This window comes from Dermacentor silvarum, chromosome 1, assembly GCF_013339745.2.
Source record: "Dermacentor silvarum isolate Dsil-2018 chromosome 1, BIME_Dsil_1.4, whole genome shotgun sequence".
NCBI lineage: Eukaryota > Metazoa > Arthropoda > Arachnida > Ixodida > Ixodidae > Dermacentor > Dermacentor silvarum.
Window position 1 is genome coordinate 310,588,037 of NC_051154.1, and position 24,016 is coordinate 310,612,052.

At 46.7% G+C, this 24,016-nt stretch overlaps 1 protein-coding gene and 1 non-coding gene across 2 annotated transcripts; one reads left to right on the forward strand and one right to left on the reverse strand.

Moving 5' to 3' along the window:
- Positions 1-3,103: 3,103 nt before the first annotated feature.
- Positions 3,104-3,176, forward strand: Trnar-ccg (transfer RNA arginine (anticodon CCG)). Its single transcript has one exon. It is a non-coding gene; the product is annotated as a tRNA-Arg (tRNA).
- Positions 3,177-10,896: 7,720 nt separating this feature from the next.
- On the reverse strand, positions 10,897-21,653 carry LOC125943141 (uncharacterized). Its single transcript, XM_049661553.1, has 6 exons — positions 20,993-21,653; positions 19,832-19,934; positions 16,450-16,532; positions 15,019-15,235; positions 13,324-13,402; positions 10,897-11,140 (listed from the first exon to the last, which is right to left on the reverse strand). Exons 1-6 carry the CDS (start codon positions 20,996-20,998, stop codon positions 10,897-10,899), a joined length of 732 nt encoding a protein of 243 aa, XP_049517510.1. The 5' UTR covers positions 20,999-21,653.
- Between the last annotated feature and the right edge of the window lie 2,363 nt (positions 21,654-24,016).

Below are 24,016 nucleotides of genomic sequence, written 5' to 3' on the forward strand. Positions count from 1 at the left end.
CAGCGACTATTTTTAGGCCCCTTTACAGCCACCCTCATCCACGCCTCGTAATTCACTATTCATGTACCAATGACACGCCATCATCATCGCCTTGGCGCTCTTTGGCCACATCTGGCCCTTGCGCCAATAAACCCCACTAATCATCATCACATGGACACTTCAAGCGCAATTCTGCCGTCGGCGTCACCGTCGCCGTGAGGTTGCGTATAAAGTCCAAGGGCAATAAAATCGTCGCTGCGTGGCGTATGTGGCAGTGAAAGCGCCCGGGGGACGCGCGCCTTCACGGAGAGGGAACGCACAGCGGATAGAAAACGTGAGTTCCATCGACCGAAAGGCTGTGGGGGTAAAGAAGGGAGGAAGGTAGGGGGGGGGGGGGGCGACGCTGTGCTGCGGCACCAAATGCGTATCTTGCAACCGGGCGCAAGGGTAACTGGCGATGCAATCTCCCATGCGAAAGGAGCAAAGCGGGAAGGCAGCGCGGAAGGGAGGGAAGGGGTGCGGCTTCTACTCTGCCAACAAATGCGTTCTTGCACTTTGCGCCTGTGCCGGCTGTCGGTGTTGTCGCGCGTACCGTATCTTGAAAGCGATCTCCACACGGCTCTTACCTTTGTATGCGCTGTGCGTACGCCGCTCAGTTTCCGTTGAAGCGAAAGACCGCACGAACCTTCGCTCGCTGCGGCGGCCGCGGTTCCCCACGCCCCAGTTTTGACAGTGGTTTTCTGTGGTCATAGAGTCTATTCATGTTTGCTTGTGCACGCTGGCACCACGCTTGTTAATTAAGTTAGTAAGCGAATGTGTCAAGTTTATGCAGGCGATAAAACTAGTATCCCTGCTCCTTATAGCTCTCTACTAATTTGCTATCGCAATTGATGCTTCGACTTTCAGGCGAAACTGTGACATTTTTTTTTTGCGTGAGCACGATAACACCACCAATAGTTAATAAAATTACGGGGGTTTTCGTGCCCAAAACCACGATCTTATTATGAGGCATGCGGTAGTGGGGGACTTCGGAAATTTGGACCACCTGGGGTTTTTAACGTGCACCTAAATCTAAGTGCACGGGTGTTTTCGCATTTCGCCGCCATCGAAACGCGGCCGGCGTGGCCGGGATTCGATCCCGTGACCTTTCGCTCAACATCCACCGAAACTTGTGAGCCAATACAAGCTTCGCTTCAAAAAAGCTCGGAGGAAACCGCCACGTTGAAGTGAACAACGCCATTCCACAAAAATAGCTAGCTTGCGCAGTTATGCCAAGTCTTGCGCCAGGGTTACTGGTTGGTAGCGCTCACCAAGAAGGAATAAATCGTGAAATGGAAAAAATAAACATTTGTTGTTCTTAGTACAACCAAAATATTTGAAACCGTTTATTTAGTGGTGCGACAGTGTTATGATGAAAAATTTTCGAACGTAATTTTTCACATAGGTTTTCTAGTTTCAGTGTTTGTCCCCCCCCCTCACCTAGTCGCGCTTCAAACATGCGCCATTAACTGATATCCCTGGCAATAGGTATTGGCACGCTTTTCGTTCCAAGATTTGCGACCTATTTAATGGACCTTGATTTTTCTACGACCAGCACTTGTCTGACAACTTTGATCATATTTCTTGATGGTACAACAAATCTGGGTGCGTAGCAAAGGAATGAAAGGTTATTTAGAAGCGTGAAGTGATAATTCGAGAGCGAATAAGCAATATTTCAATACTTGTATAGTTGAGGACCTATACACCGCAAAAGGAGCCTTGACGAAGGCCTCAGTTTTAGAGCAGTGTGCCTCTGGAGCATGCCATCCTGGGAGATATTAAATGGGGGGAAACCCTTTAGCAGGGTTTCAATAATTTGTGACAGCACTGCGGAGTTCGCTGTTCACTTTTCGCGTTAAAACGAAATGAATTCCTTCATTTGACTGAATAGCCGCATGGCGACTAGGCGATCCGCAATATGCCAGATGCGCCCCGTGTCATGATTCATGTCTCTTAGTCACCCGATCATGTCACAGAAACCAGAAAAACAGCCCAGTACGGGCTGCAATCACTTGGCAGTAGCCGGGACTGCATTGTTCACTGCAGGTTTACACCTCGGCTCAGCCAAGTGGTGTAGCTTGTACGAGTTACGTAAAGTTCCCATTGGACATGCGGACAAATTAGGGCGCCGTCTTCAGGGAGTGCTGCATGGACATGGCATGATGGATATTTTTCTGGGAAAAACCACGATCTGAATGTGAGTCACGCCGTAGTAATCCAACGTGCACCCAATGCACGATACACTGCCTTTGTTGCAGCTGCTCTAATCGAAATGCAGTCGCCGTGACGGGGATTTGATACCGCAAATTCATCTTTTGAAGCGCAACGTCAAACCCACTATAGGCCACCACGGAGGCTCGGTTTGATGGATAACCAGCGTGCTGCATACAGTTTCGCTGCCAGTTCTACGCGAAAGCTGTGATATGATTTCTAGGCCGTATAACACAAATGTGTGTTGCATTAAAATTACAGGACAGGCAAGGCCGTCTGTCCGAAATTGTTCAAGTGTTTGGTGGGAAAATAGAACTTGGGGATTATCTGGGAAGATAGCGATGTCTACTGAAGTGAACAATGTTAATCAAGCAACGCGTGGCATGTTCTGGCCATTAAATTAAATAGCGCTGAATATTCGTAATTAGTCTCCGGTTTTGTGGATGTTGTCAGATCTTAAGATATCCCGTGTTTCGCGAAAGTTTCGACTTTCGTCCATATCGCTCCAGTGTCACTATGCGGGAATTTTAAATGAAGACGACTGTGAGGAGGGAAAATTTAGACTGGACACGCAGGAAGAAAACTTTTATAGCAACTCTTCCACCACCGAGGAGGTGCGATAAACAAACGAAAACGACTTGGACAAAAGTCATCAATGAATAAGATTATGTTTCTCTACTTCTTCTTCGTCGCTGAAGCAGATTGTTCTCGTGCATCCGCGAAAGCTTACTTTAACCGATACCGCATGAAACAAAGAATTAAGCGGTAACATGTTGCGCCGGTTATCAATTTCAGTGCAACATGTTAAGGGCTAATGGGAAAACCTTCATTGCTGGTATGCTTTAATGATATGGAGAAGCGGCGACTTTCGTATGTCCGCGTGGCCTAATGGATAAGGCGCCTGATTCCGGATCAGGAGATTGCAGGTTCGAGTCCTGTCGCGGATGTTTTTTTTTTGCTTTCTGCGTTGTACATCGTTAGTTTTATGGGACGCCTGCTGGTTCCTATACGTGAGACCGTGTGGATTTGGCGCATTATCACGGATCAGGAAATGGCACGTTCTTTGTATTGCTTCACGGACGTCGAATATTCAAGGTGTATTTTTTTTCTTTTTTTGCCCGTCCAACATTATTTATGGGCGTGTAGTTGCTACTTCTGCATATCCGCGTGTCCTAATGGATCATTCTGCTTCCTGCAGTATCGAGTGTAAAATTTCTTTCAGCACGGTTTTTCTACGCTTACCTGTCCAGTATGATGATGATGAAATAAACTTTAATTTTCGAGACGGTGTTCCCGAGCGTTTGAGCTGTGGATCACTCTAGGTGGGAGGGTCCCTCATTCGAGGAATCCTCTGGCCGCGATAGCATCCCGGGCTCTGGCGACAAGGCGTCGTCTTTCGTCCAGGGCCGGGGTGGAGATCTTGGCCTCCCACGTCTCGGCGAGGAGGTTCACGTCTTCGGACGTTGTATGTTTGGTAACGGCGTCTTCGGGGCGCCACGGGCACTCGAGTAGCAAAGAGCCAGAGTGTCTGGCACGGTGCAGATCGGGAAGTTGTAGGTGTGTAGTGTCGGGTGGATGCGATGCATGAGGATCCCAGGGGTGTACGTATTGCTCTGCAGTCTTCGGAATGCGGTGCTTTCCTCTTTGGTCAGTTTTGGATGAGGTGGCGGGTACACCCTGCGTCCCAGTCGGTAGTGTTGAAGGATGGCGTTATACGTGGGGGGTATTGTCTCCGCTTCGGCTGCGTGATCAGGCTTTCGGGGTTCTCGCGAGGCGGCGAGAGCGGCCCGGTTGACGTGATCGCGGGCTGCGGCGTGTGCCGCTTCGTTTCCCTCGAGCCCCTCGGGCCCTGGTACCCACGTGACGCAGGTGTAAGGGAGCGGAGTGCTTCTTTTCTGCAGAATTTTGACTGCTCCCACCGATATTCGGCCTCTCGTGTAATTGGGCACTGCGGATTGGGAGTCCGTGAAGACTCCGACCGCGTTCGTGCTCGTTGTGGTGGCGAGGGCGATCGCCGCTTCTTCCGCTGTCTCCGAGTTCAGCACCCTGACTGTGGCGGATGCCAGTTCTGTGCCTCTCGAGTCAACCACACTCAGGGGGTAAGCGGTTTTTCCCGGGTATTTGGACGCATCTACGTAGCGAGCATCTGGATCGTGCTCGTGGCGTCTTCGGATGGCGTCGATTCGAGCGAGCCGGCGTCCCCGATGATGCTCGGGATGCATGTTGCGCTGTAGTTTGTCGATGCTCTGAAATTCTCTTAAGCATGGCGGAATCTTGACCTTGCGGTCCGCGTCGGAGATGTAGCGTTCTCCGTAGCCGAGGCGCGCAAGGAGCGATCTGCCCGTCGGCGTGAGCTTCAGCCTCTCGAGTTGGTTGGTTTTCTGGGCTTCCATCAGCTCTTGCCAGGTGTTATGAGCACCCATTTTGAGAAGTCGGGTGGTAGATGCCACAGGTGGCAGACCCATGGCGAGCTTCGCAGCTTTGCCGATGATAACATTGAGCTTGTCGACTTCGCAATTATTGAGAGCCAGGTACGGGGTTGCGTACGTTATTCTGCTGGTCAGTATAGCTTGAACGACTCTCAGGGTGTCTTGCCCATGAGGCCACTGCGTCGATTGGCTACTCTCCTTACGAGGTGTGTGAGTTGGGAGGTTGTGCGTTGGAGCCGTGGGAGCGTGGCGACTCCTGATCCATCTCTGTGCAGGTGCAAGCCGAGTACTCGAAGCGAGGCGACCTTCGGTATTTGGATCCCGTTGAGCGTGACGCATGGGTCTGGAGCTTCGCAGGTGGGAGGTCTACCCCTCGTGCGTGCCTTGAGTACGAGTAGCTCCGATTTCTCAGGTGCGCAGTGGAGGCCGCAGCTATCAAGGTAGTCCTCGATAACATCAACCGCTTCTTGAAGGCAACGTTCTTGCTCTCCAGTGCTCGTTCCTCGCGTCCAGAGCGTGATGTCGTCCGCGTAGAAGGCGTGACGCAGGCCTGGGATGTTTTCGAGAAGCCGGGGGAGCTTGAGGAGAGCCACGTTGAATAGGAGGGGCGACACGACGGAGCCTTGCGGCGTTCCCCTGTTCGGCAGCTTGAATTCCTTACTGCGTAAGTTGGATATCCCCACCGTGGCCGTCCGGCCGGTGAGGAAGTTATGGACATAGCCGTAGGTTATTGAACCGCAGGCGGTCTCCTCGAGGTTTTGTAGTATCGCTTTTTGGCTGACTTGGTCAAATGCGCCCTTCACGTCGATGGCAAGGACGCACGACTTGTTATTCTTGCTGAGGTGGCCAATTAGGTCATCCTCTAGGAGAAGAAAGACGTCTTGCGTAGAAAGAAGCTGGCGGAAGGCGAACATGGTGTCTAGGTAGTGCCCATTGTCTTCGAGATGCGATGTGAGCCGGTCATGGACCATATGCTCAAACAGCTTACCAACGCACGAAGTGAGAGAGATTGGTCTCAGATTCTCGAGAGCTGTGGGCTTGTTGGGCTTTGGTATCATGAGTACTTCCGAGTGCTTCTACGCGGCCGGCAGCTCTCCTTTGTCCCAGCACTCGTTGTAATACCGGAGGAGAGCCGTCAAGGCCTGTTGGGGCAGCTGTCGTAGGTGCTTGTTCACTATCCTGTCCTTGCCTTGGGTCGTGTTTCTCGTGAGCTTGGAGATGGCTGCTTGGAGCTCTGCTGGTGTGAAGGGCCGGTCCAAGTCAGCGTTGGGTCTGCCTTCATATTCTTTGAGTGGCGGGTTTGTCGCTGGTTGGGAGGGACCGCGGGGCTTGTTGCATAGTTCGCGGAGTAGGTCTTCCTCCGAGCCGTCGTAGTTCTGTGCTAATCGACGGATGTGTTGCCGTTCCTTCGTCTTGGCGGGGCCTTCGTCGAGGAGTACGCGCAGAAGGTGCCACGTTTTCTTGGTACTGAGCGTGCCCTGAAGCTTATCGCAGAAGGCGCGCCAGTTGTGTCTCGCTAGCTGTTCAGCATATTCCTGCGACTGTTCTGTCAATAGGTCGATTCTTTTGCTGAGTTGCATGTTGAGTTTCTGCCTCTTCCATCTCTTGAGTAGGGCCCTTCTGGACTCCCAGAGGTGGAGTGGGTGGGTGTCTATGGCGGGGTGATTGTCATCAAGTTGGATGATTTTTGTGAACCGTTCGGCCGTATCCAGGATCTGTTTGAGCCAGGCGTCGATGTCCGATATGGTAGTTTGATCGTCCAGCTCGGTTCTGAAGGCATTCCATTCCGTTATTCTTGCCGTGCCAGTCCTGGCCGGTCGACGTGCGTGCTCGATGTCGAGTTGAACGATGTGGTGGTCACTACCAAGAGTGTCTGGGAGAGAGGTCCAGATCGCGTTCTTCACATCCCGCGTAAAGGTAAGGTCGGGGTTGGTGTCTCTTGAGACGCTGTTTCCGACTCTCGTAGGCTGGAGCGAATCGTTCCACAACGTAAGGCCGTGTTGCTGAGCGGCGTCATGGACTCTCGCGCCTTTCTTCGTGGTGGTGGTATAGCCCCAGGCCGTGTGCGGGGCGTTAAATTCCCCTACGACTACGAGCCGGTGTCCTCTTGTGCGTTTTCGGAGTTCGCGGATGAAATAATCGTAGTCCTCGAGCTGGTCTCCCGGTGGGTTGTATACGTTAGCCACGTAGAGGCTTTGGTGCGACTTACGTTCGGGTATGATTTCCACTATAGTGTTCTCAATCGTGGTGTCTTCTATCCTGTGTTCTTGGGCCGTAATTGTCTTCTTGAGAAGTATGGCGGTTCTTGTGGTTATGGTGAGGGTGTTGTATCCTTGGAGCCTAACTTTTTTGGTGTTGGTCTCTTGGAGGGCGATGATGTCTGGCTGATTTGTCTTTAGATAATCTTGTAGATTTGCTAAGCGGGGTCTGTAGGATCTACAGTTCCAGTGCCAGATGCGCAAAATTGAGAAATGGGAGTTTTGCAGTTAGAGTTTGCCATCCACAGGAGCCCCAGGTGCGTTAACGTGCTCCCGTTCAAGAGAGTTCGAGCGGGAAGGCGTCTTGCTGAGTGGCCATCGTTTCTTCCTTCCGTGCCCTTCCTCAAGTTCCGCGTGACTCATGTAGTTGTTCTTGACATGGGCTATGAAGTTAGTGAGCTGGGATTTCATCTCATTGATTTGGGCTGTATGTGCGTCCATGGTGTGGCTGAGTGTCGTGAACTTGTTGCCGATGTGGGTATGGATTGGCTGCAATTTCGCTTGTGAGATTGCTTCGAGCTTGGACTCAACTATCACTGTGAGCTTCGATTCAATTAGAGCCTCGAGTTTCGTTTCGATGACGTGTACAATCTTCTCCTCCACGACAGCTTAAACTTCTTGTTTCGTGAGGTTCTTGGCGTGTTGTTTAGTCAGTTGCTGTTCTTGGCATAATTGAGTGAGCTTCTCGATGTTGTCATTCGGCTTGTGTATAATTTCTTCTCGTTCATGGCATAGTTGTGTGAGCTTGTCGATGACGGCACCTTGTCTTTGGATCTGGTCGCGAAGGCTTTGCAGCGCCTTCTGCTGATTTCGAACAATGTTCTCCAGAGCCCTGAGTGCCGCGGTGTCGGCAGTCGAGAAATCCGAAGTGCTCGTGTTGTCAGAGTAACCCCGCGCAGCAGCAGCATAGTTGACTCGTTGAACGGAGCGCGTTCGGGATCTCGTGCCAGACTTGGACCTCAATGGTACGACAGACCTAGACCTAGACCTAGACTTGCTTCGACGGGCATGGCGTCGCGGTGCACTGCCCGAGCTTGTGGACGGGTTCTATAGCTTGGGAAATTCGTCATGGCTGCTTAAATTCCAATGGCTGTCTCGGACTTTTGCCTTGTTGAGCTGTTGTTGTCTCACTTGGTAAGGTGGTGGGTTGGGTCTTAGCTTCTTCTTGCACTCCTTTCCGGCGGTCTCGTGTGCTTCTTCGCATATTTTGCACTTGGGTAGGCATTCGTGATCCTCGAGTACTGCGTCTTGTCCGCACTTGTAGAAGTGTTTTCTGGGACTGGGGCAGCTGTCTTGTATATATGTCCAATGGCACCACACGTCCGGCAGTACTGCACGGACTTTCGATAGGGCTTACAGCGATAGTCCCCACTTTGGTAGGTGATGTAGTACGGGACGTGTGGCCCGTCGAAAGTGATGACGGCCGTGGAAGATCGACCGAGCATGCGTGCACTGAGAACTGTGTATCTCGAGTCGACTCTGAGGCCAGCTACGATTTCGGCACTACTGGTACTTGGCAGGAGACCGTAGATGACACCTCTACATACGTCGTCGGGATGTCTCACGTGGGGGTTCACTTTGAAGAAGGTGCCGCCTAACTGGATGGTCGTTATGCTTTTGAGCTTTGTTGCACGTTCAGTGTCGGCGGTACTCGCAATGATGACGTTTTCTACCCTCTGCGTCTGAACTCGAACGTTATCGTGGAAGTCCTGTTGCCTGAGGCCGCTGGATCTTCCGATGGCGTGGGTGACTGCGGTTAGGTTCCATTTCGATAAGTCGAGTCCGACTTGTGGCCTGTAGACAATCTTGAAGTCGTTGGTTCGGAAAGCTGGCATCTTCTGGTTGCGTTGCTTTGACGGTTGCGGTGTGGGCTTAGGGTCTTGTTTCGGCATTTAGTTTTGCGCTTTTATGGGTTCCGATGCTTGTTTTCTCTTGCGTCCGACTTGCAGTCATTCAAGGTGTTGGGTTTCGATTGTTTTCCCGCTGTTAGCATCGTAGGGCCGTGCCGATGTCGTTGCGGAATTCGCGTCCGTCCCATCGGTTTGCATTCTTGTCGGTTCCTCTTGTAGCTGGGTAGCCATCTGTTTTCCTCGAATGTGTAGGCGGCGGAGACCAGGTGGTGTTTTCCTCGACGCTTTCTTCGTCGATGTAGGCACGCGACGCTCTCAATCGGGCGCCGTGCGCATGCCACTCGGGCACGAGCCGAGCATGTCCACGCAGTCGGCAGACTACCGCGGCGTTAGGGTTAGCATGGAGGGTTGCAGCCTCGAGATGTCAACAGTTCGATTGCGGTAGGAGATGTCCACTCACTGCTTAGTGGCAGGCGTCAGTCCGTGCCTTGTGACTAGCTGAATCGGCGAGCACAAAAACCAAGCACTTTGCTAGCCTTGGACCATGGAAAATAGCGTGAAAGCGGGAGCCCATGTGGAGCGCTACCACATTCCATGGCACCCTGGTGGCTTTTCTCCAGCATGAAACGAAAAAAAAACAACTGTATTGAACTTTGTGTGACATTGTTGTCGCGGTGCCCTGGTACAGGTCCTTCTAGAGTGGAAGGTCCAGGCAGCAATGTTTTAAAGTGTGAAGGAAAATGCAGGTGCCGCCAGGAACAAAAAGTTTCTTTTTTAAATTACAGACAGGAACATTACCAGTTAAAAAGTTTTGGAACGGAAAGGAATTATTTATAGAGTGGGGATTGCACTGTTTAATTTGCAAGCAGCCAGAGAGATCGATCATAATTTTTTACACTTTTGGGAAGGGATTTATTATTGGGATGCATTACAGAGAACACTACGGAAAGAATTTCCACTTGACCCGTATTGCATTAGGTACTTAAGCGTAGATAACGAAGATGGTATGCCTTTTCATTAAATTATGCTTGTGCGCATCCAATGTATTTGGCGGTCCAGAATGGCAGGACATTACGTTGACAAGGATGCGCGGCTGGTACGAATTAATTTTCGTGAGAGCATGCACTGGTTTCTTGGAATCCATGCAGCGTTAGCGGAACCTCCGGAGTGGCTCTCAAGTGTAGAGCCGCTGGTGGATTTGCGCGAATTATAATTACACGCAGCCAGCAGGATGCTGGTTCAATACGCCTTCCCCTAATTTACATTGTAGTCTGTGTGTTCTTATTGCGCCTGTTATTTTGTTGAAATGTTGGGTGTCAAAGCCAGGCAATAAAGATAAAAAAATTCCGCCTTGCCTAATGAATAAGGCGCCCGATTCCGGATCAGGAGATTGCAGGTTGGAGTGCTGTCGCGGAAGTGGGATATTTTTATATACATACTCGTGAAGCATTGCTGTTTATGAGCTTGCAGCTGCCACTTCTGCGTCTCCGCGTCACCTAATGGGCACGTGGTGTAGTCGATTCCACTTCCTGCCGCATCGAGCTTCGCTCGAGCAATTACGTGTTGTGGGCCAGCATGGCCGCGGTAACAGGGTATTTGAAGAAACGACGCAGGTCATGAGGTGATGCAGCACTGCATACTGTTTTTTTTTTTGCACGCGGACATCAACGCGCGCCCAAAGCGCGTCTAGGATTTCAGGGACGCAACTATTCGTTTGGCTATGCTCCCCGAGGTGGTTACCTTGGGGGCGTACCAAATGAATCACATTTGCGCGGTTACACTGAAGAGAGCTGAGGGCAAGAAAAAGGTGCTGGCTGTCGGCGTTATAGGAATCAAGAATCGCCGTTGCATGGTACTCGACCAATGTCACCAGGATACGCCATTGAAGATTCATTGGCTGCTGTACAACGCCCATGACGACGACGTGCGAGTGACCTTAGCCCCCTATGGCAAGGTGAATGAGATAGTGCGAGAGCGGTGGCGACTACAAGGCTGTACAGATATGGGTTCTTCAACACGTATCGTGAACTTTAAGCTGAAACCGGGCATCGCAGTGGATGACCTTCCACATCAACTTCGGACTGCCGGGGACGGCACGCTTGTTTCGTGCGGGGGAGGGCGCCGCTATGTCTACGCTGCCAGGGTAAGGGTCACATCCGGAGAAAATGCCGTGTCCCGCGTTGCGCAGCGTGTAGGCTCTTTGGACACGACGAGAGTAGATGCTCGAGATTGTATGTAAGCGTCGCAGGACCCGTGGGGATCGAGGACCTTTCGGAGCACCACATGGACGAGGATGAGTCCGAGGAGGTTGCTGATGGACGTCGAGTTGAACAGGCACCCAAATCGACGCCCGTTCAGCTGCACCCAGTAAGCACTGCCCCATACAGCAAAGGCAAGAAAGCCTCTGTTTATGAAACGCGAACTTCGGCATCGGAGAGCGGCGTTCAAGACGTCAAGAATCCTGAGCGAAAAAATTAAGTACCATCTGTAGAAGAGGAAGAAAGCATGGAGGCCGACAAGCCGTCTAGCAGCAGTAAGAGGACACGGGTGGAGACGGAAGGCAAAGTGGCGAAGCTATGCCAAATGCCAGTCTGTTGACCAGGTAGAGGCCCTTGATGGTGCTGATAGTAATTCACAAGTTCGTTCAACCCCCTTCAACCGTTCGTAGTCCTGGGCAAAGTCCAAAGTATTGAAGACTTTTCCACCATGAACCGTGCTGAAGGATCCTTCGGGTGTGGGCAGCAGGTGCGAGGATGCTTTCACCACTAGATTGACGGTACTCCGGTAGTCCCCGCAGGGACGTAGGGCTTCGTTATTTCAGACGGCAATAAGTGGTGTAGTTTATACCGAATGTTGAGTCGGCTTGATGATGCCTTGTTCCTGCAGTACATCAAGCTCGTTTTCGACCGATATTCACAAGCCAAAGGGTACTGGTCTGGCCTTGAGAAATTTGAGTGCTGCATCTTGCTCCAGTTCCAGGGTGGCCAGGAGGATATTTCCCTAGAATTTTTTCCGAGAACACTGCCTCCAATCTCTTGTAGCTGTCGCACTGCTGGGAATCTGAGTGTTTGTGTATCCCACAAATCATTGCTCAGAGTGCGGTGAACCAGTTTCTGTCTAGCAAACTTTATCCTGAGCCTTCAACGATAAGCAAGGGCACCTGATGGGTTTAACCATTGCAGAAGACGTCTACAGTGCCACAGCCCATTCGTGGCAGGGAATGTCTGGACCACATTCTCAACTGCATGTAATCTTGACGGAGAGCTGACGCATTGTTGCACTAGGTAGCACAAAAAGTGTTCTTTCTTATGAACGTGCATGCAATTCCAGAGTCCACCTCAAACTTGATCTGCCACTACTGTACAGTTATTTCTGTAAAATCTTCGGTTTAGCATTGAGGTCTACCACATTGTTCAAGTCGTAAAGTGACGATATTGCTAATGTCATATCTGGCACTCTGGGGAGTTGTCATTGTGATGGTGTGTAGTCTGCGATCAGCCCATCTTGCACTTCGTGATGGGGATGAATGCTTTTTCAATGTGTCCCATGTTTGCGGGAGAAATTGCAAATTGCTGTCTGCTGCAAATTCCTCTGGCTAATGCTGGTCATCGCATCGCCGACAGCACTGTGCTTTTGTACTTGCCTTTTATCTAGTAGTAGTTGCATACCTGCTGACTGGTCTGACGTATAGGCTCAGCGTTCCGTTGAATGTTCCTCTGCTGATGACCAGTGCTCTCCTCACGTATGGCGATGTCATATGTGCTGGTGATTGTTAGATCTGTCTCTCTCAACAGGCGTTACTGCAGGCCTTCGTCACGTAGTCTGTGCAAAATCGGTCCGGCAACATGACATTCAAGGGGAGCATCCCTTATAAAAATGTTTATTGAAAGTCTGATTAATATCTGTATACAATTCTCATCAGAATACCAGAAATTCTGGTTAAATTGTGATGCGTTTTTGTGATGAGTCCTTGATAACATTCTGCATGTATTTGGCCACCGCGTTTCTGATGAATTCTTGGTTACCGAGTTTGTGGTGCATTCTTGATTACCGAGTTTGTGGTGCATTCTTGATTACAGAGTTTGTGGTGCATTCTTGATTACCGAGTTTGTGGTGCATTCTTGATTACCGAGTTTGTGGTGCATTCTTGATTACCGAGTTTGTGGTGCATTCTTGATTACCGAGTTTGTGGTGTATTCTTGGTTGCTGCGCTTCTGGTGCATTCTTGATTATTCTATTTCTGCTGACCCTCTGAGGTATGTCACAATTGTTTCTGACAATATTGTGTTCAATATGTGATAAATTCATGACTTGCATCAGCACTTGCAAAATTGCACCTCGGATCACAACCTCTGCCCCAGGTGGCAAACAGCTAGGACCTCGAGATAGTATGATCAAAGTTGGCTACTCTGCCATCCACTGGCTTTGCTGTGTACTTTTTGCAATTGTATTTAGAAGCAGCGTTAGCATGGACGGCAGTAAGCATGATGCAGTAAACAGGAGTAAATAGGTGCTAAATTTTACTTCCTATGAGTGGGTATAATACAAGCTCTCCACTTCAGCTCTCGAGCCAACATCGAAGACAGGCTATTCTTCAGGTGCAGGGTTGTCGTAGCAAACTTGCTGCATGTGTAGCCTGCAAGAAATGAAAAAAAAAGAGGTTCACAGGTATACAATGTCTCCACAGCCATAAGTGCAATGCTTGACATCGATTATCTGAATGCAGACAATACTTGGCAGAATGGATACTAGACCACTTTATGGCTGTTCAAGTTGAACCCTTAGGCACTGCCCTACATGTATGGTGGCACAGATGCATTCTATAGGGCCCCCAACATTAAAAAATTGTTTAAACCAAAAATATGTTTTAAGCAGAGAATGTGTGTAGATGATGTGTTCATTAAGAAATGCAATATATTTTGTACTTAATTACTGGCTACAGGACAACATTATATATAATACCCCTGTCAAGCGGGCAAGTTAAGTGCACTTACGGGGAGTGCACTTCGGGACCTTGAGTGACACTTTAGGCTACGCGGTTCTAAACGGGAAAACAGAGTGCACTCGCAGTAAAAAAAATGGCGACAGACTACGAGCGCGTTTTGTGAAAACGTAGTTCAAAAATAAAAGTACTTAAAAAAGTGATTGTCTTACGTTGTATTATTAATTAAACCAAACTTAAACCTATGTTTTTTTAACAAAAAATAAAAATATTTTTTATTTAAAAGTGTGGCAAGTCAATGCCGGCCAAGAAAAATGCCTAGCCAATCCAGAACGACGTAGCGGCCTTTGATCCTGCTTGAACAGAATATGAACGCGTTTTAGGCTATTATTTGTGCGCAAGAGCTGTTCAACCACTAAAATAAACTTCTGTGTCCTTTTTTTATGCATTACATTTTGTACCATTGAAACCGCTGGTGACGAGGCTACGCACTCGGCCAGCAAAGTGCGTTCCTTGAACACACTTCGACCGGAGTACACTCTGCAGCGAGTGACACTCCACTTGCGACGTTTAGATTGGGCAAAGTGCACTTAAACCGAGTGACACTCTCCGTAAGTGCACTTAACTTGCCCGCTTGACAGGGGTATAAAATACCGAACTGCTAGTTTAAGTGATGACACATGAGGCAGTAATGTTAGGAACACGTATAAGGCACCCTTTTGTTTCAGTTGAGACAAAGTTTAAACACTACCGGTTCCAAATACCATAATTTCAACACGTGGGATATTTATATGAGGCAGATGTTACTTGAGCAAGTAAGTGCAACAAATAATGAGTTCACTAGCAATTATTTATCATCTGATTTGTTCACTAACACTTTGCAGTTGGCAAAATGAAGCCAATGACTTATTGAGGCTTGTCAGCTTGAAATGAATTTAGAAACTTGCTCAACTTGCAACAAAATGTACTGGCATTCCACTTATTTTACTACAGCTGAGATCGAAATACTGAATTCTTTTATCAGTCATTTTTTAAGTGGTGTTAAAGAAAAACTGGTGCTGCACGTAGTACATGACTATTTTTGCAAATGAGTTGTTTTAGATTTATTTATTTAGAGAAACTGCTATGCCATCGGCATTTTCTTTCCTACAAGGTACCTTTGAGCTAGAGTACACAGTTGCCTTTCAAAGTCCCTATACCAGAAGACTTTCCCTAACCTCAAGAATAGTGCCATTTTTGTTCCCAACACGGGAGAGTTAGGATTACTGATGATGATGAAGGAAACCTCCATGGCAATATCAGTTACTTACCGATGACTGCATTGACCCTGACTGGGTCCAGTGCCTCCTTCACAATGGCGTTCTTATTAGCATTGCTGCCTTTTCCGAACAATGATTTGCCACGCATCTCCTCAACTGTGAAGATGCTGCGTAGGAGATGTCTGGCAAACTTGGTAGGCCCCTGGCAGTGCGAATGGAGGCGCTCCAACAGGGTGGTTTCGACAAGAACACCTCCACCGATGTTAACCTGCATACCACAGAAAACATGCATTGAGCAAGGAGCAGTGTTTTTGCAAATAGCAAAGCACAACTTTGATGTCCAAATTGTAACATCAATTTTAGCCATTGCTTTTTTATAAGCTTTGGTTTTAAGCGCCATAACTATCCGGTTTACAAAGCCAAAGAAGTCATTCTTTGTGTGTCACATGAAAAGCACAAGCAGTGATGACAAGTGAAACTGCTGACTGGTTCTGGTGACATTGCGCTTAGTAGTGCAAGGAACACTAAACAGTTTAGCCCACACCAAAGAGCAACAACGATTTTTTTTAAATTCTGTGTTAGAAAATTCTGTGTTTTTAATTCTGTGCTGGAAAAAAAGTTGAAAATGTAGGTAAAACTTTGTAAATTGTGCACGTAAGATACAGTTCTAATACATCACTCTGTCACAGATTTAGAAGCATTTTTCCACACTACAGCTATTTTTGAGTAGACAGAAGAGTTTTCAAAAATTCCTAAGCTGAGCTTTTAAAATTATTTTCTGATATCAGTTACACCATTTGTTTAGATAAACTAGATATCCAAGCCTACACTATCAAAATGCGTGTCACATGAGCTCAATCTTATTTTTACTTTTCATCCTCACGAATTCTTTGCTCATCGTTAGACCTGCTAACTTTGTATTCTAGTCGTATCTAGAAATATAGTTTACTGTAATTTCATATTCTGCTTTAGTGCTTTATAAAGCCTGCACAAATACCCAGCTACTTTGCAAAGGAAAGGTGAAATCATGGGATAACTATAAATTGCAGGCACCATGGTCAGGTATCGACAATAGCACACACATACAAAAACGGAAAGCTCTGTCCGTGAATCTTTTCATTTTTTCCATCGTTAATAACAATAGAAACGTGCACAAGTTAGCCCAGTGGCAAGTGTTGCTCATATACCATGATCAGCAACGCTGCTGATGAACTCACTCAATGTTCAAATGAAAAAAAAACAATTGATAAAAATAGACTGGGGCAGGAACTCCCATTTCATTAGTAGAGCACCATACATAATATGTAGATTATAAGCTTAGGCCTCAGTAACAGCACGGTGGGTATAGCTTCAATGATAGCTGGTAAAACTGATGGCATCTTGAGAGCAATTTTGCTACATTGCATACCTTGTCTGTTAATGCAGAAGCAACAAAATTAAATGAATAAGAACAACCAAAATTTTCTAAAAGGGAAAACTTGCCTTGTCAGCTTCAACAGCAGCAGATGGTTTTTTTTCCATCTTCCTCATCATTTTTCTTAACTTCTTGACCATGTCATAAGAGTCTAGAAAAAGGAAGCATATGAATGCAATCACATTAATCAAAATGCTTGCCCAAGTGGTAACATGTGGTCTGCAGTAAACGAGAATTCTGCAAGCCATCGTGTATATTAAACAAGTGGGATCCAAATTTTGACTTTTTGACCTTTTAGAGCACTTTTACCAGCATTTCAGGTGCTCTACTACAAAGATAATTGTGATAATTTACAGCAGTTACCTAAATAACAGGGAGTTTCTGTGGTCTAGTTCTTCAAATTGACAAGCACACTGCGAATGACGGTGACATGGTGTTCAAGTGAGGATGTGCAAAAAAACAGTAAATGACTAGAACTATGAAGTAAGGTACTGGTGACAGTAAAAACAAAAAGCCTGTTGGTGTGATACCTTTGTGTCCTAATTATTGGCACTTTCTTTCATTCATGCCCTATATAGCCACTTTAAACAAAGGCTGTGGTGTACTTATAAACAAGAATGACTTCAAAGTACCGGTATGCTTAGAATGTAGAGGTGCCATCCCTTATTAACAGAATGTGAGGTGTGTTAAAGCATTTTTGTTTCTCTCTTATGAACACCACCTGGAATGTCATGTGCATGTGTGCACAAGAGTGGGGGGAGTCTATCTACACAACAGCGTATACTGTGGCCGTGGCCTACACTTACAAGACAAATACTAGTAATCACTGTACAACTTTGTGCTCTTCACCTGGCGACCTTTTAAAAGATAATGTAAGAACAGTGTGCACAAAATGTTGCTGTACATAGCAAAGCAAAACTTTGATGTTACGTCTAAATGAACCAATTTTAGCCATTGGTTTTTTATAAGCTTTAGTCATGGCACAACCCATGCTAGTTGTGCCGTAACTATCACTCAGTTTACAAAGCCAAAGTCATTCTTTGTATGTCTGGTGTTTTTATGCCTTGCCACCTAATAAAGGCTATGCTTAAGAGAAACTTCCACTTCTAGGAAGCAAGAGTAGTGCACCCTTAAAAATATGCATAACTGTAATGGCACAAAGTGGCATTGTCTTGTAGCGAGGACGATGCGAGTTTAGGCACATGTTTCTGCAAGCAGGCTCTTTTTCCCAGTATTTTTTCAGGCCAGCTACAGCCTTCCTGTGCCTCTTTCAAGCAAGCTAACCATGACCTCCCTTAACTGACAAAACATTGCATGATACCGAAATAGAAACAGCACCCTGCCTCGTTAGGTCATCTCATGCTTGCATTCCCAAGGTGTACCCACACAGAGCAGTAACATGAGAATTGTGCACGATGGCACCGGGTAAACATCGCTAGTAACACTGGTAGAAGCAATTTTGCATCAGCGTCGTTTTCTGGCAGCGCAAAAAACATTCTGTGATGCACGCCAGCTGGGGATCACACACCAATAAACTTCTTAAACTTCTTGCAAACCGCACACAAATTTTAAGCTAGCAAATCAAATGCAAGGAACTCCACGTAATTTCATGCCCTCTGACAGTCTGCAGAATTTTGCGGCCAAAGTGTGCAGCTTGTCAGGTTGTTTATGAAAGTGACAAGGCCATTAGACCCAATGGGAATGGTGGCCCACGAAGAAACATACTCTGCGTTGCAAGACGACGGCGATGGAACTGGAGCACATGCCCTTTAAGCGGACTGCGGTAGACAGGCTTAACACCTGTGTAGCTGTCAAAAAGTGTCTTGCATCTGAACAAGCGAACATTGTAATTAGGGTGATTGGATCCCGCTCTCAACAGAATAGTGCATAATGTTAAGCAGGTGACAGCCAAAAAAAGGAAATAAACGAAAGCACCTACACACACATGAAAGCATCAAACTAGACATCAGGCAATTACAAAACATGCCGCAGTCATGTATTTTCCATTACATATCACCATCATGAAGCACACGATTACACAGTGTTTACGGATGCTGGAACAGCAGCCGTAAACAGCAAACTACAACAATATCACCTTTATTAACAGCAAAGCTGTTCAAGCTAACCGTAAAAAGTGCCGCCTGCTGCTGCAAAACCTCGCCGAGCTATGACGTCACTGCGTTGCCTAGCAAGCACCAGAGGCATGTGCCTTGCCCCCTCTCCGTGCTGTGCACATGTTGCCTTGACATGGGACGTTAAGGAGAGCATGCGCACGGCGTGCGCAATGCTCAGGAGAGGGAAAGAGAAAATGAGAGTGAGATATAAATTGTAGCAGCACCAACGAGGCAACACGCAGAGCTGCCGCCGCTGCCCGCGTTGCCATAAAACCGCCTAGTCGCTAGATATAGAGCGGCTAGCCTCCAACGCATTCGGCATCAGCAAGCATCAGCGTTCTTGGCACTGTGCCAACCTTGGTTAGCCTGCCTGTGCTTGTAACATGCCAGGAACGCTGTCGCTCGTAGGCACCAACGCATGCAGCGCTAGTCATGTGAGATGTCGCGAAAGGGAAGGTACCTCCGAAAATAATCGCTCGAGAATACCTGCCCTACACGCATAGTTAAGTTAAACCAAGTTGAGACGTAGCAGCCAGCAAGACTTGAGGATCGACAGTTTCGCTGTGCCTAAGCTTTGCACGACCGAGTGCAAACTTGCCCGTTTTCTTTTTGGTCAAAGTTTTTTCGAAGTACCCAACCATTCTCAACACTGTTAAGAGGCACACACAGGACGCAGGCCCTTTATTAAGGCTGTGGTACAGTGGACAGCATTTATTGAACGGAACTAGGAACCTTTACGAACTGCTCTGTAAAACTGGTACCAAAACCGCTAAGGTCCTCCTATACAAGATAATATAAGTGTGACAGCTGTGGCAGAATATAACGTTGAAACTTCAAGAAAGTAAAACATTAAACTATTATCGTGCAGAGATGAAAAAAAAAGTCCGTAGTAGCATTTACTCTGATGTGTTGGTATTGTCAGTGTGTCCATCTGTTGCAATTTAATATTGAAACAATGAAATAGAGACTGCATAAACTGCTGTAACGAATGTTGTCCCTATCAATGGCATCGGAAACAAGCCAGATTGCAAAGCTGCGCTGGCCTGTCAGGATAGTCATAATAAGACCTTAACCCCTGTAATTCACTACATGCTATAGTATCAGACCAACTAGCAAGGGATAGAGTTGGAATTAATGTCCTTTGCTTGACCTAAATTTGGGATGACCTTTTTCATTCGCTTAGGCAGTTCCACTAAGGCAAGGTCTATGATAAACTGAGTTTTGGCAACGCTGCACACCACATAAATACAGATGATTGAGGCAGTTTGCAAATCAGCTACACTATCCAATGGCCACTCATGCTTGACAAAAAAAAATGGGGTGGAAGGCTGCTTACCAAGGATGTTTTCGGCATCTGCTGCCCGCTTTCGTAGCTCCCTGGCCTCATCCTCAAGTTGTTTGACTCGTTGTGAGGCAGCGCAAGCACACTGAGCTCCAGCCTGTGTAGGCCACGTTTTGTAAGTACATGGCTTGCTATATTGTCACAGCATTCACGTATAATATTGACTAGCATTTAATGAGCTGTTTCTCTACTTAATCTGCTACTTCAATGCGCACCGTGAAAACTCTGCACGCACAATTGCAGCCAGAGTGTAAAACTGCTGGTAATGGCAGTAAAGATATGTTACATATACAGACATTCAGCATGCACGACAGCCGAACAGCAGTGCAATAGAGAGGAACAAGTATAACTGCCGGGAAGCACAGAAGTGAATATGAATGCTTGAAGAGCGTGCTAGCAAAAGTTGCTCCGATCTGGCAAAATTATCAACTAAGCTGTTGCAACAGTCTATCAGTTAAACTACATATCACCTCCCAAGGACATAAAACCTTACAACTTATATAAAACTAACATCAACTATTTTATGGAGTACTGGCAGATCATCAGAATAGCAGCTTGCTGGGCTAGTTGGTTCATTGCAACTCGTGTAACAGTGCGAAAAATAACAAGGAAGGGACGACAATAGAGACAGAGTGAAAAGAGCGCAGTGCGAAAAATAACAAGGAAGGGACGACAATAGAGACAGAGTGAAAAGAGCGCTGTACTCTTTTCACTCTGTCTCTATTGTCGTCCCTTCCTTGTTGTTTTTCGCGCTGTTACACGAGTGGCAGATCATATCTTTTGTTATTTTGCATATAGCCCCTTCAGTCTCGAATTATGATTAACTGTTTTAAAATCTTTGAAAGATTCATATTATGCAGAAGCTACTGCTAAAGATTGTCTCATATACAATAAACAATCAGGCCATTTCAGTATCATCATCTTAATTACAAAAGGTAATCTTTCAAGGCCTCTGGTGTAAACTTTTGCCATGTTTGCACTTCTTTCTTTTGCTTGGAAAATAGAAAAATAAGTGGCATTCATGTGGACACTGTGACTCAAGGAGAAACTGGCCCAGTGTAATTACATAAAAACAACTCAGGTGGTCTCATTACCACATGTGCACACATGCAATAACATATCAACTCATATGCATTCGCATTCCAGGGAACACACCTGCATTCACACTTGTGCAGGAATGCATTGGTCAGAATGCCCTCCAGTAATCTGGAACAGCCATTGGTACAGGCAAGAGCTGCTATTGGAGCAGCTACTCCTGTGTTTGGAACAGGTGTAGGGTTTGCAAGAAAGCACACACAGAGAAACAAACTTTAGTTTCATGTCCTCTTTGTTTGACATATGTCATTTCCTTGTAGGAACTAGGAATGAAATGAGTACAAAGCATATAATAATTTAGAGGCATGTAAATAGTAAAACATCAACACATTTTAACTTCTGCTGGCCAATATACTTTCTCACTCCCTTAAAATACATTAGCACTACTACTTTTCCAAACAAACCACAACATGAAGGGTAGGTGATCAAGACATAATGCTAAGCAGCCCGCTTTCAACAGAAGCATACTCGCACATAAATTATCCTAAATAACAGTAGAACACTAAATTAAAAACTAAAATCATAGTTTATATCAGTGGAACAAAAAGCACCAAGGAGGTCAATGTATATATTATTGAATGATGCTTGTGTACTCTATTAGATCGGAAGAAATTGCTGAATACATGCTGTGCCTCCCCCAAAGAAATATATATATTCCCAGGCTCCGTGTTTGCCACTTTTTTCGTGCTGTGTGCACTGGTTGCTTATGTTACTCGGGTCACAACCTAACTCAAACTTCGCATCATCAATAAAGTCCGTACTGGACTAGATGCTACTTACAGCTCTGCACTTGTCAGTTGCAGCCGTTCACTTACATTGGGCAAAACTAAAGCGCTGTAGTGGCTGCTGTCAACAAAATACAGCATTAAAGCTGCTGCCAATTGACATGTGGCTTTAATGTATAAGTCACTGCACTTAACGAGTCAACTTGAGCCATCATCACGACACATGCGTACAAGTGCACTCATTCGATCGTGCCCACACTGCAAGCAGCTAGTATTGCTCAGACTTATGTGCAAAAATAACTGGAAGCTTATTCCTTGCCGTGTGCGACTTGCAGTGTCATGCATTAGTAGTGTGGCTACCGCAGCTCATTGATTTTGGTAGGGTCCTTTCTAGTACCCGTTCACAGATCAGCGCATGGTTAAAGGGAACACTAATGTGCGGCTATCACTTTGCTGGCACTCTAGGCTTCCAGCAGCCTAGAAAAGCCATATATTAAATATTAATGGGAATGTTATCATTCAGTTCAAATCTAGCTTTCCCTTTCTGTACACTTGCAGCTTTGTCCGATGTTCATGTGGATACCAGCCTTCAATATGGTGGACCTACTTTGCCTTCGCAGCTTTTGCACTCGCTTAAAAAGATTAACTCCGTAAGCAGCATTGCTGTTGGTGGGTCATTTTACATACCAGACTTTCCTGCAGATTATAAACACAGCATGAAATCTGCTTATTGTCTTGTGGTGATGCGTTAATCGAATGAAAGTACTTACAGCCCAACAGAGCAGTGAACAGCAATTTAGTACAATACAGCAATAAGATAGAAAGTCGATTTAAATGTCAGTAGAAAAAATAAATGGGGTCTGTAGGTTGAAGCTAGGATATTTACATTGCTACTCTATTGTAATTATGCAATATATCTAAATGAGGAATGCATAAAAGTATGAGATAAGATTAGCGGGGATCACATTACATACAATTAACTAGTACCTTGTAACTGAATCTTCAATCCTAGTCCATGGTTAAGAGCAACTGTCGAAAAATAGTACTACCGGCGTGAAACAACGTGAATAGGAGAGTAAGTTGCCTAATTACAGTCCGCGCCGTATGACGTGACACGACCGCACATAAGTACACACACGTTCTCATGATGGGTGCGATACTTCTCGTACCAAGCTGGTGCGTCACATGCACTGTATTCATCGTCACAGCCCATGTACCGCGGTATCACAGAATCCATGATCAACATATTGCCGTGAATGCGGCGAGATGTGGATGCAGTGGATGCGGCGCTCCAGCAATGATATCGAACAAGATGTAAACAAAAAATGCCGCAGAAGGCGAGCATCCCTGCGCCCTTAGTGTGAACCAAAACAGCGGTGTACGCCTGCCTGCGAACATGACTGACAAACGGCGCGGACTGCACTCTGTTCGTTCGACACACACATACAACGCAACTCGATGCGCTGTTCATGCTTCACTCACTTGGGAAATAAAAAAAAGGAAACTAACACAGAACTCAACTCCTGTCGTGAAGTCTTCTCTAGAGGCACTTCAGGCACCTCCTCCACATCCTCGGCACTGCCCGTTGCCGACTGCGCCATCCGCACAAGCTTTGTTCGCCGGCACTCCATTGATTTTTCCAATCCTACATAAAACCGTTGTCAGGCAATAGAAACAACTTTACAGCGAAAACTTATGAAAAGCGGTGTTACTTACCGAAGTCAAGCAACTCTGCATCAGCTGTTGGTTCGCCCTCCTTCCAATTCACAGCTACCACGCTGCCGCGTAATTTTTCGATGGCATTTATGTCGCTCAAAAGCCGTAAACCTATGTTTGTATCTGCTATCGCTCGGACGTTGTACACGTCCCACAAAGAGGACGACACCCATTTAACCAGTATGTGGCTCATTTTGTTCAAATATTACCCACTTGAAGAATAACAAGAACTCGGCTGAACCTTGTGTGTACCACGCGGCAAGCACGGCGAACTCGTACACAACGTGGTCACATGGCGCACACAACAAAAACAGGATGTGCCAGGCCTGACCAATGCCTCCCTGACAATCACTCAAATAGATGGCGGTAGTGTCGAGTCAACATACAAAACATACAATACCTGCAGGTTTAGTGTTAAATATTGCTATTTCATTTGTAATTCGTATTAAAATATATGCTGAATTAATTGTTTTATTAGCTTTAGTTTAGCAGGATAAATAGTGGCTATATAAAAATATAAACTAACGCACTGGCCTTTCATATGCCAGTGTAGCCAATCCATTGCCCTCCGAGGACGGCTGTAGTAATTATTGCCTGGGTGTCCTGTGTTATTATTGCCATGTGGCTGCTGAGTTGCAGTGCG

Bases quoted from the DNA above. Each gene is read 5' to 3' on its own strand.
- LOC125943141 (XM_049661553.1), bottom strand. The intron at 16,533-19,831 runs GTAAGCAGCCTT...TCCTTTTTCTAG, and splicing joins AGATGCCGAAAACATCCTTG to ACTCTTATGACATGGTCAAG. The intron at 11,141-13,323 runs GTGGAGAGCTTG...TGTATGGGGCAG, and splicing joins ATGTTGGCTCGAGAGCTGAA to TGCTTACTGGGTGCAGCTGA.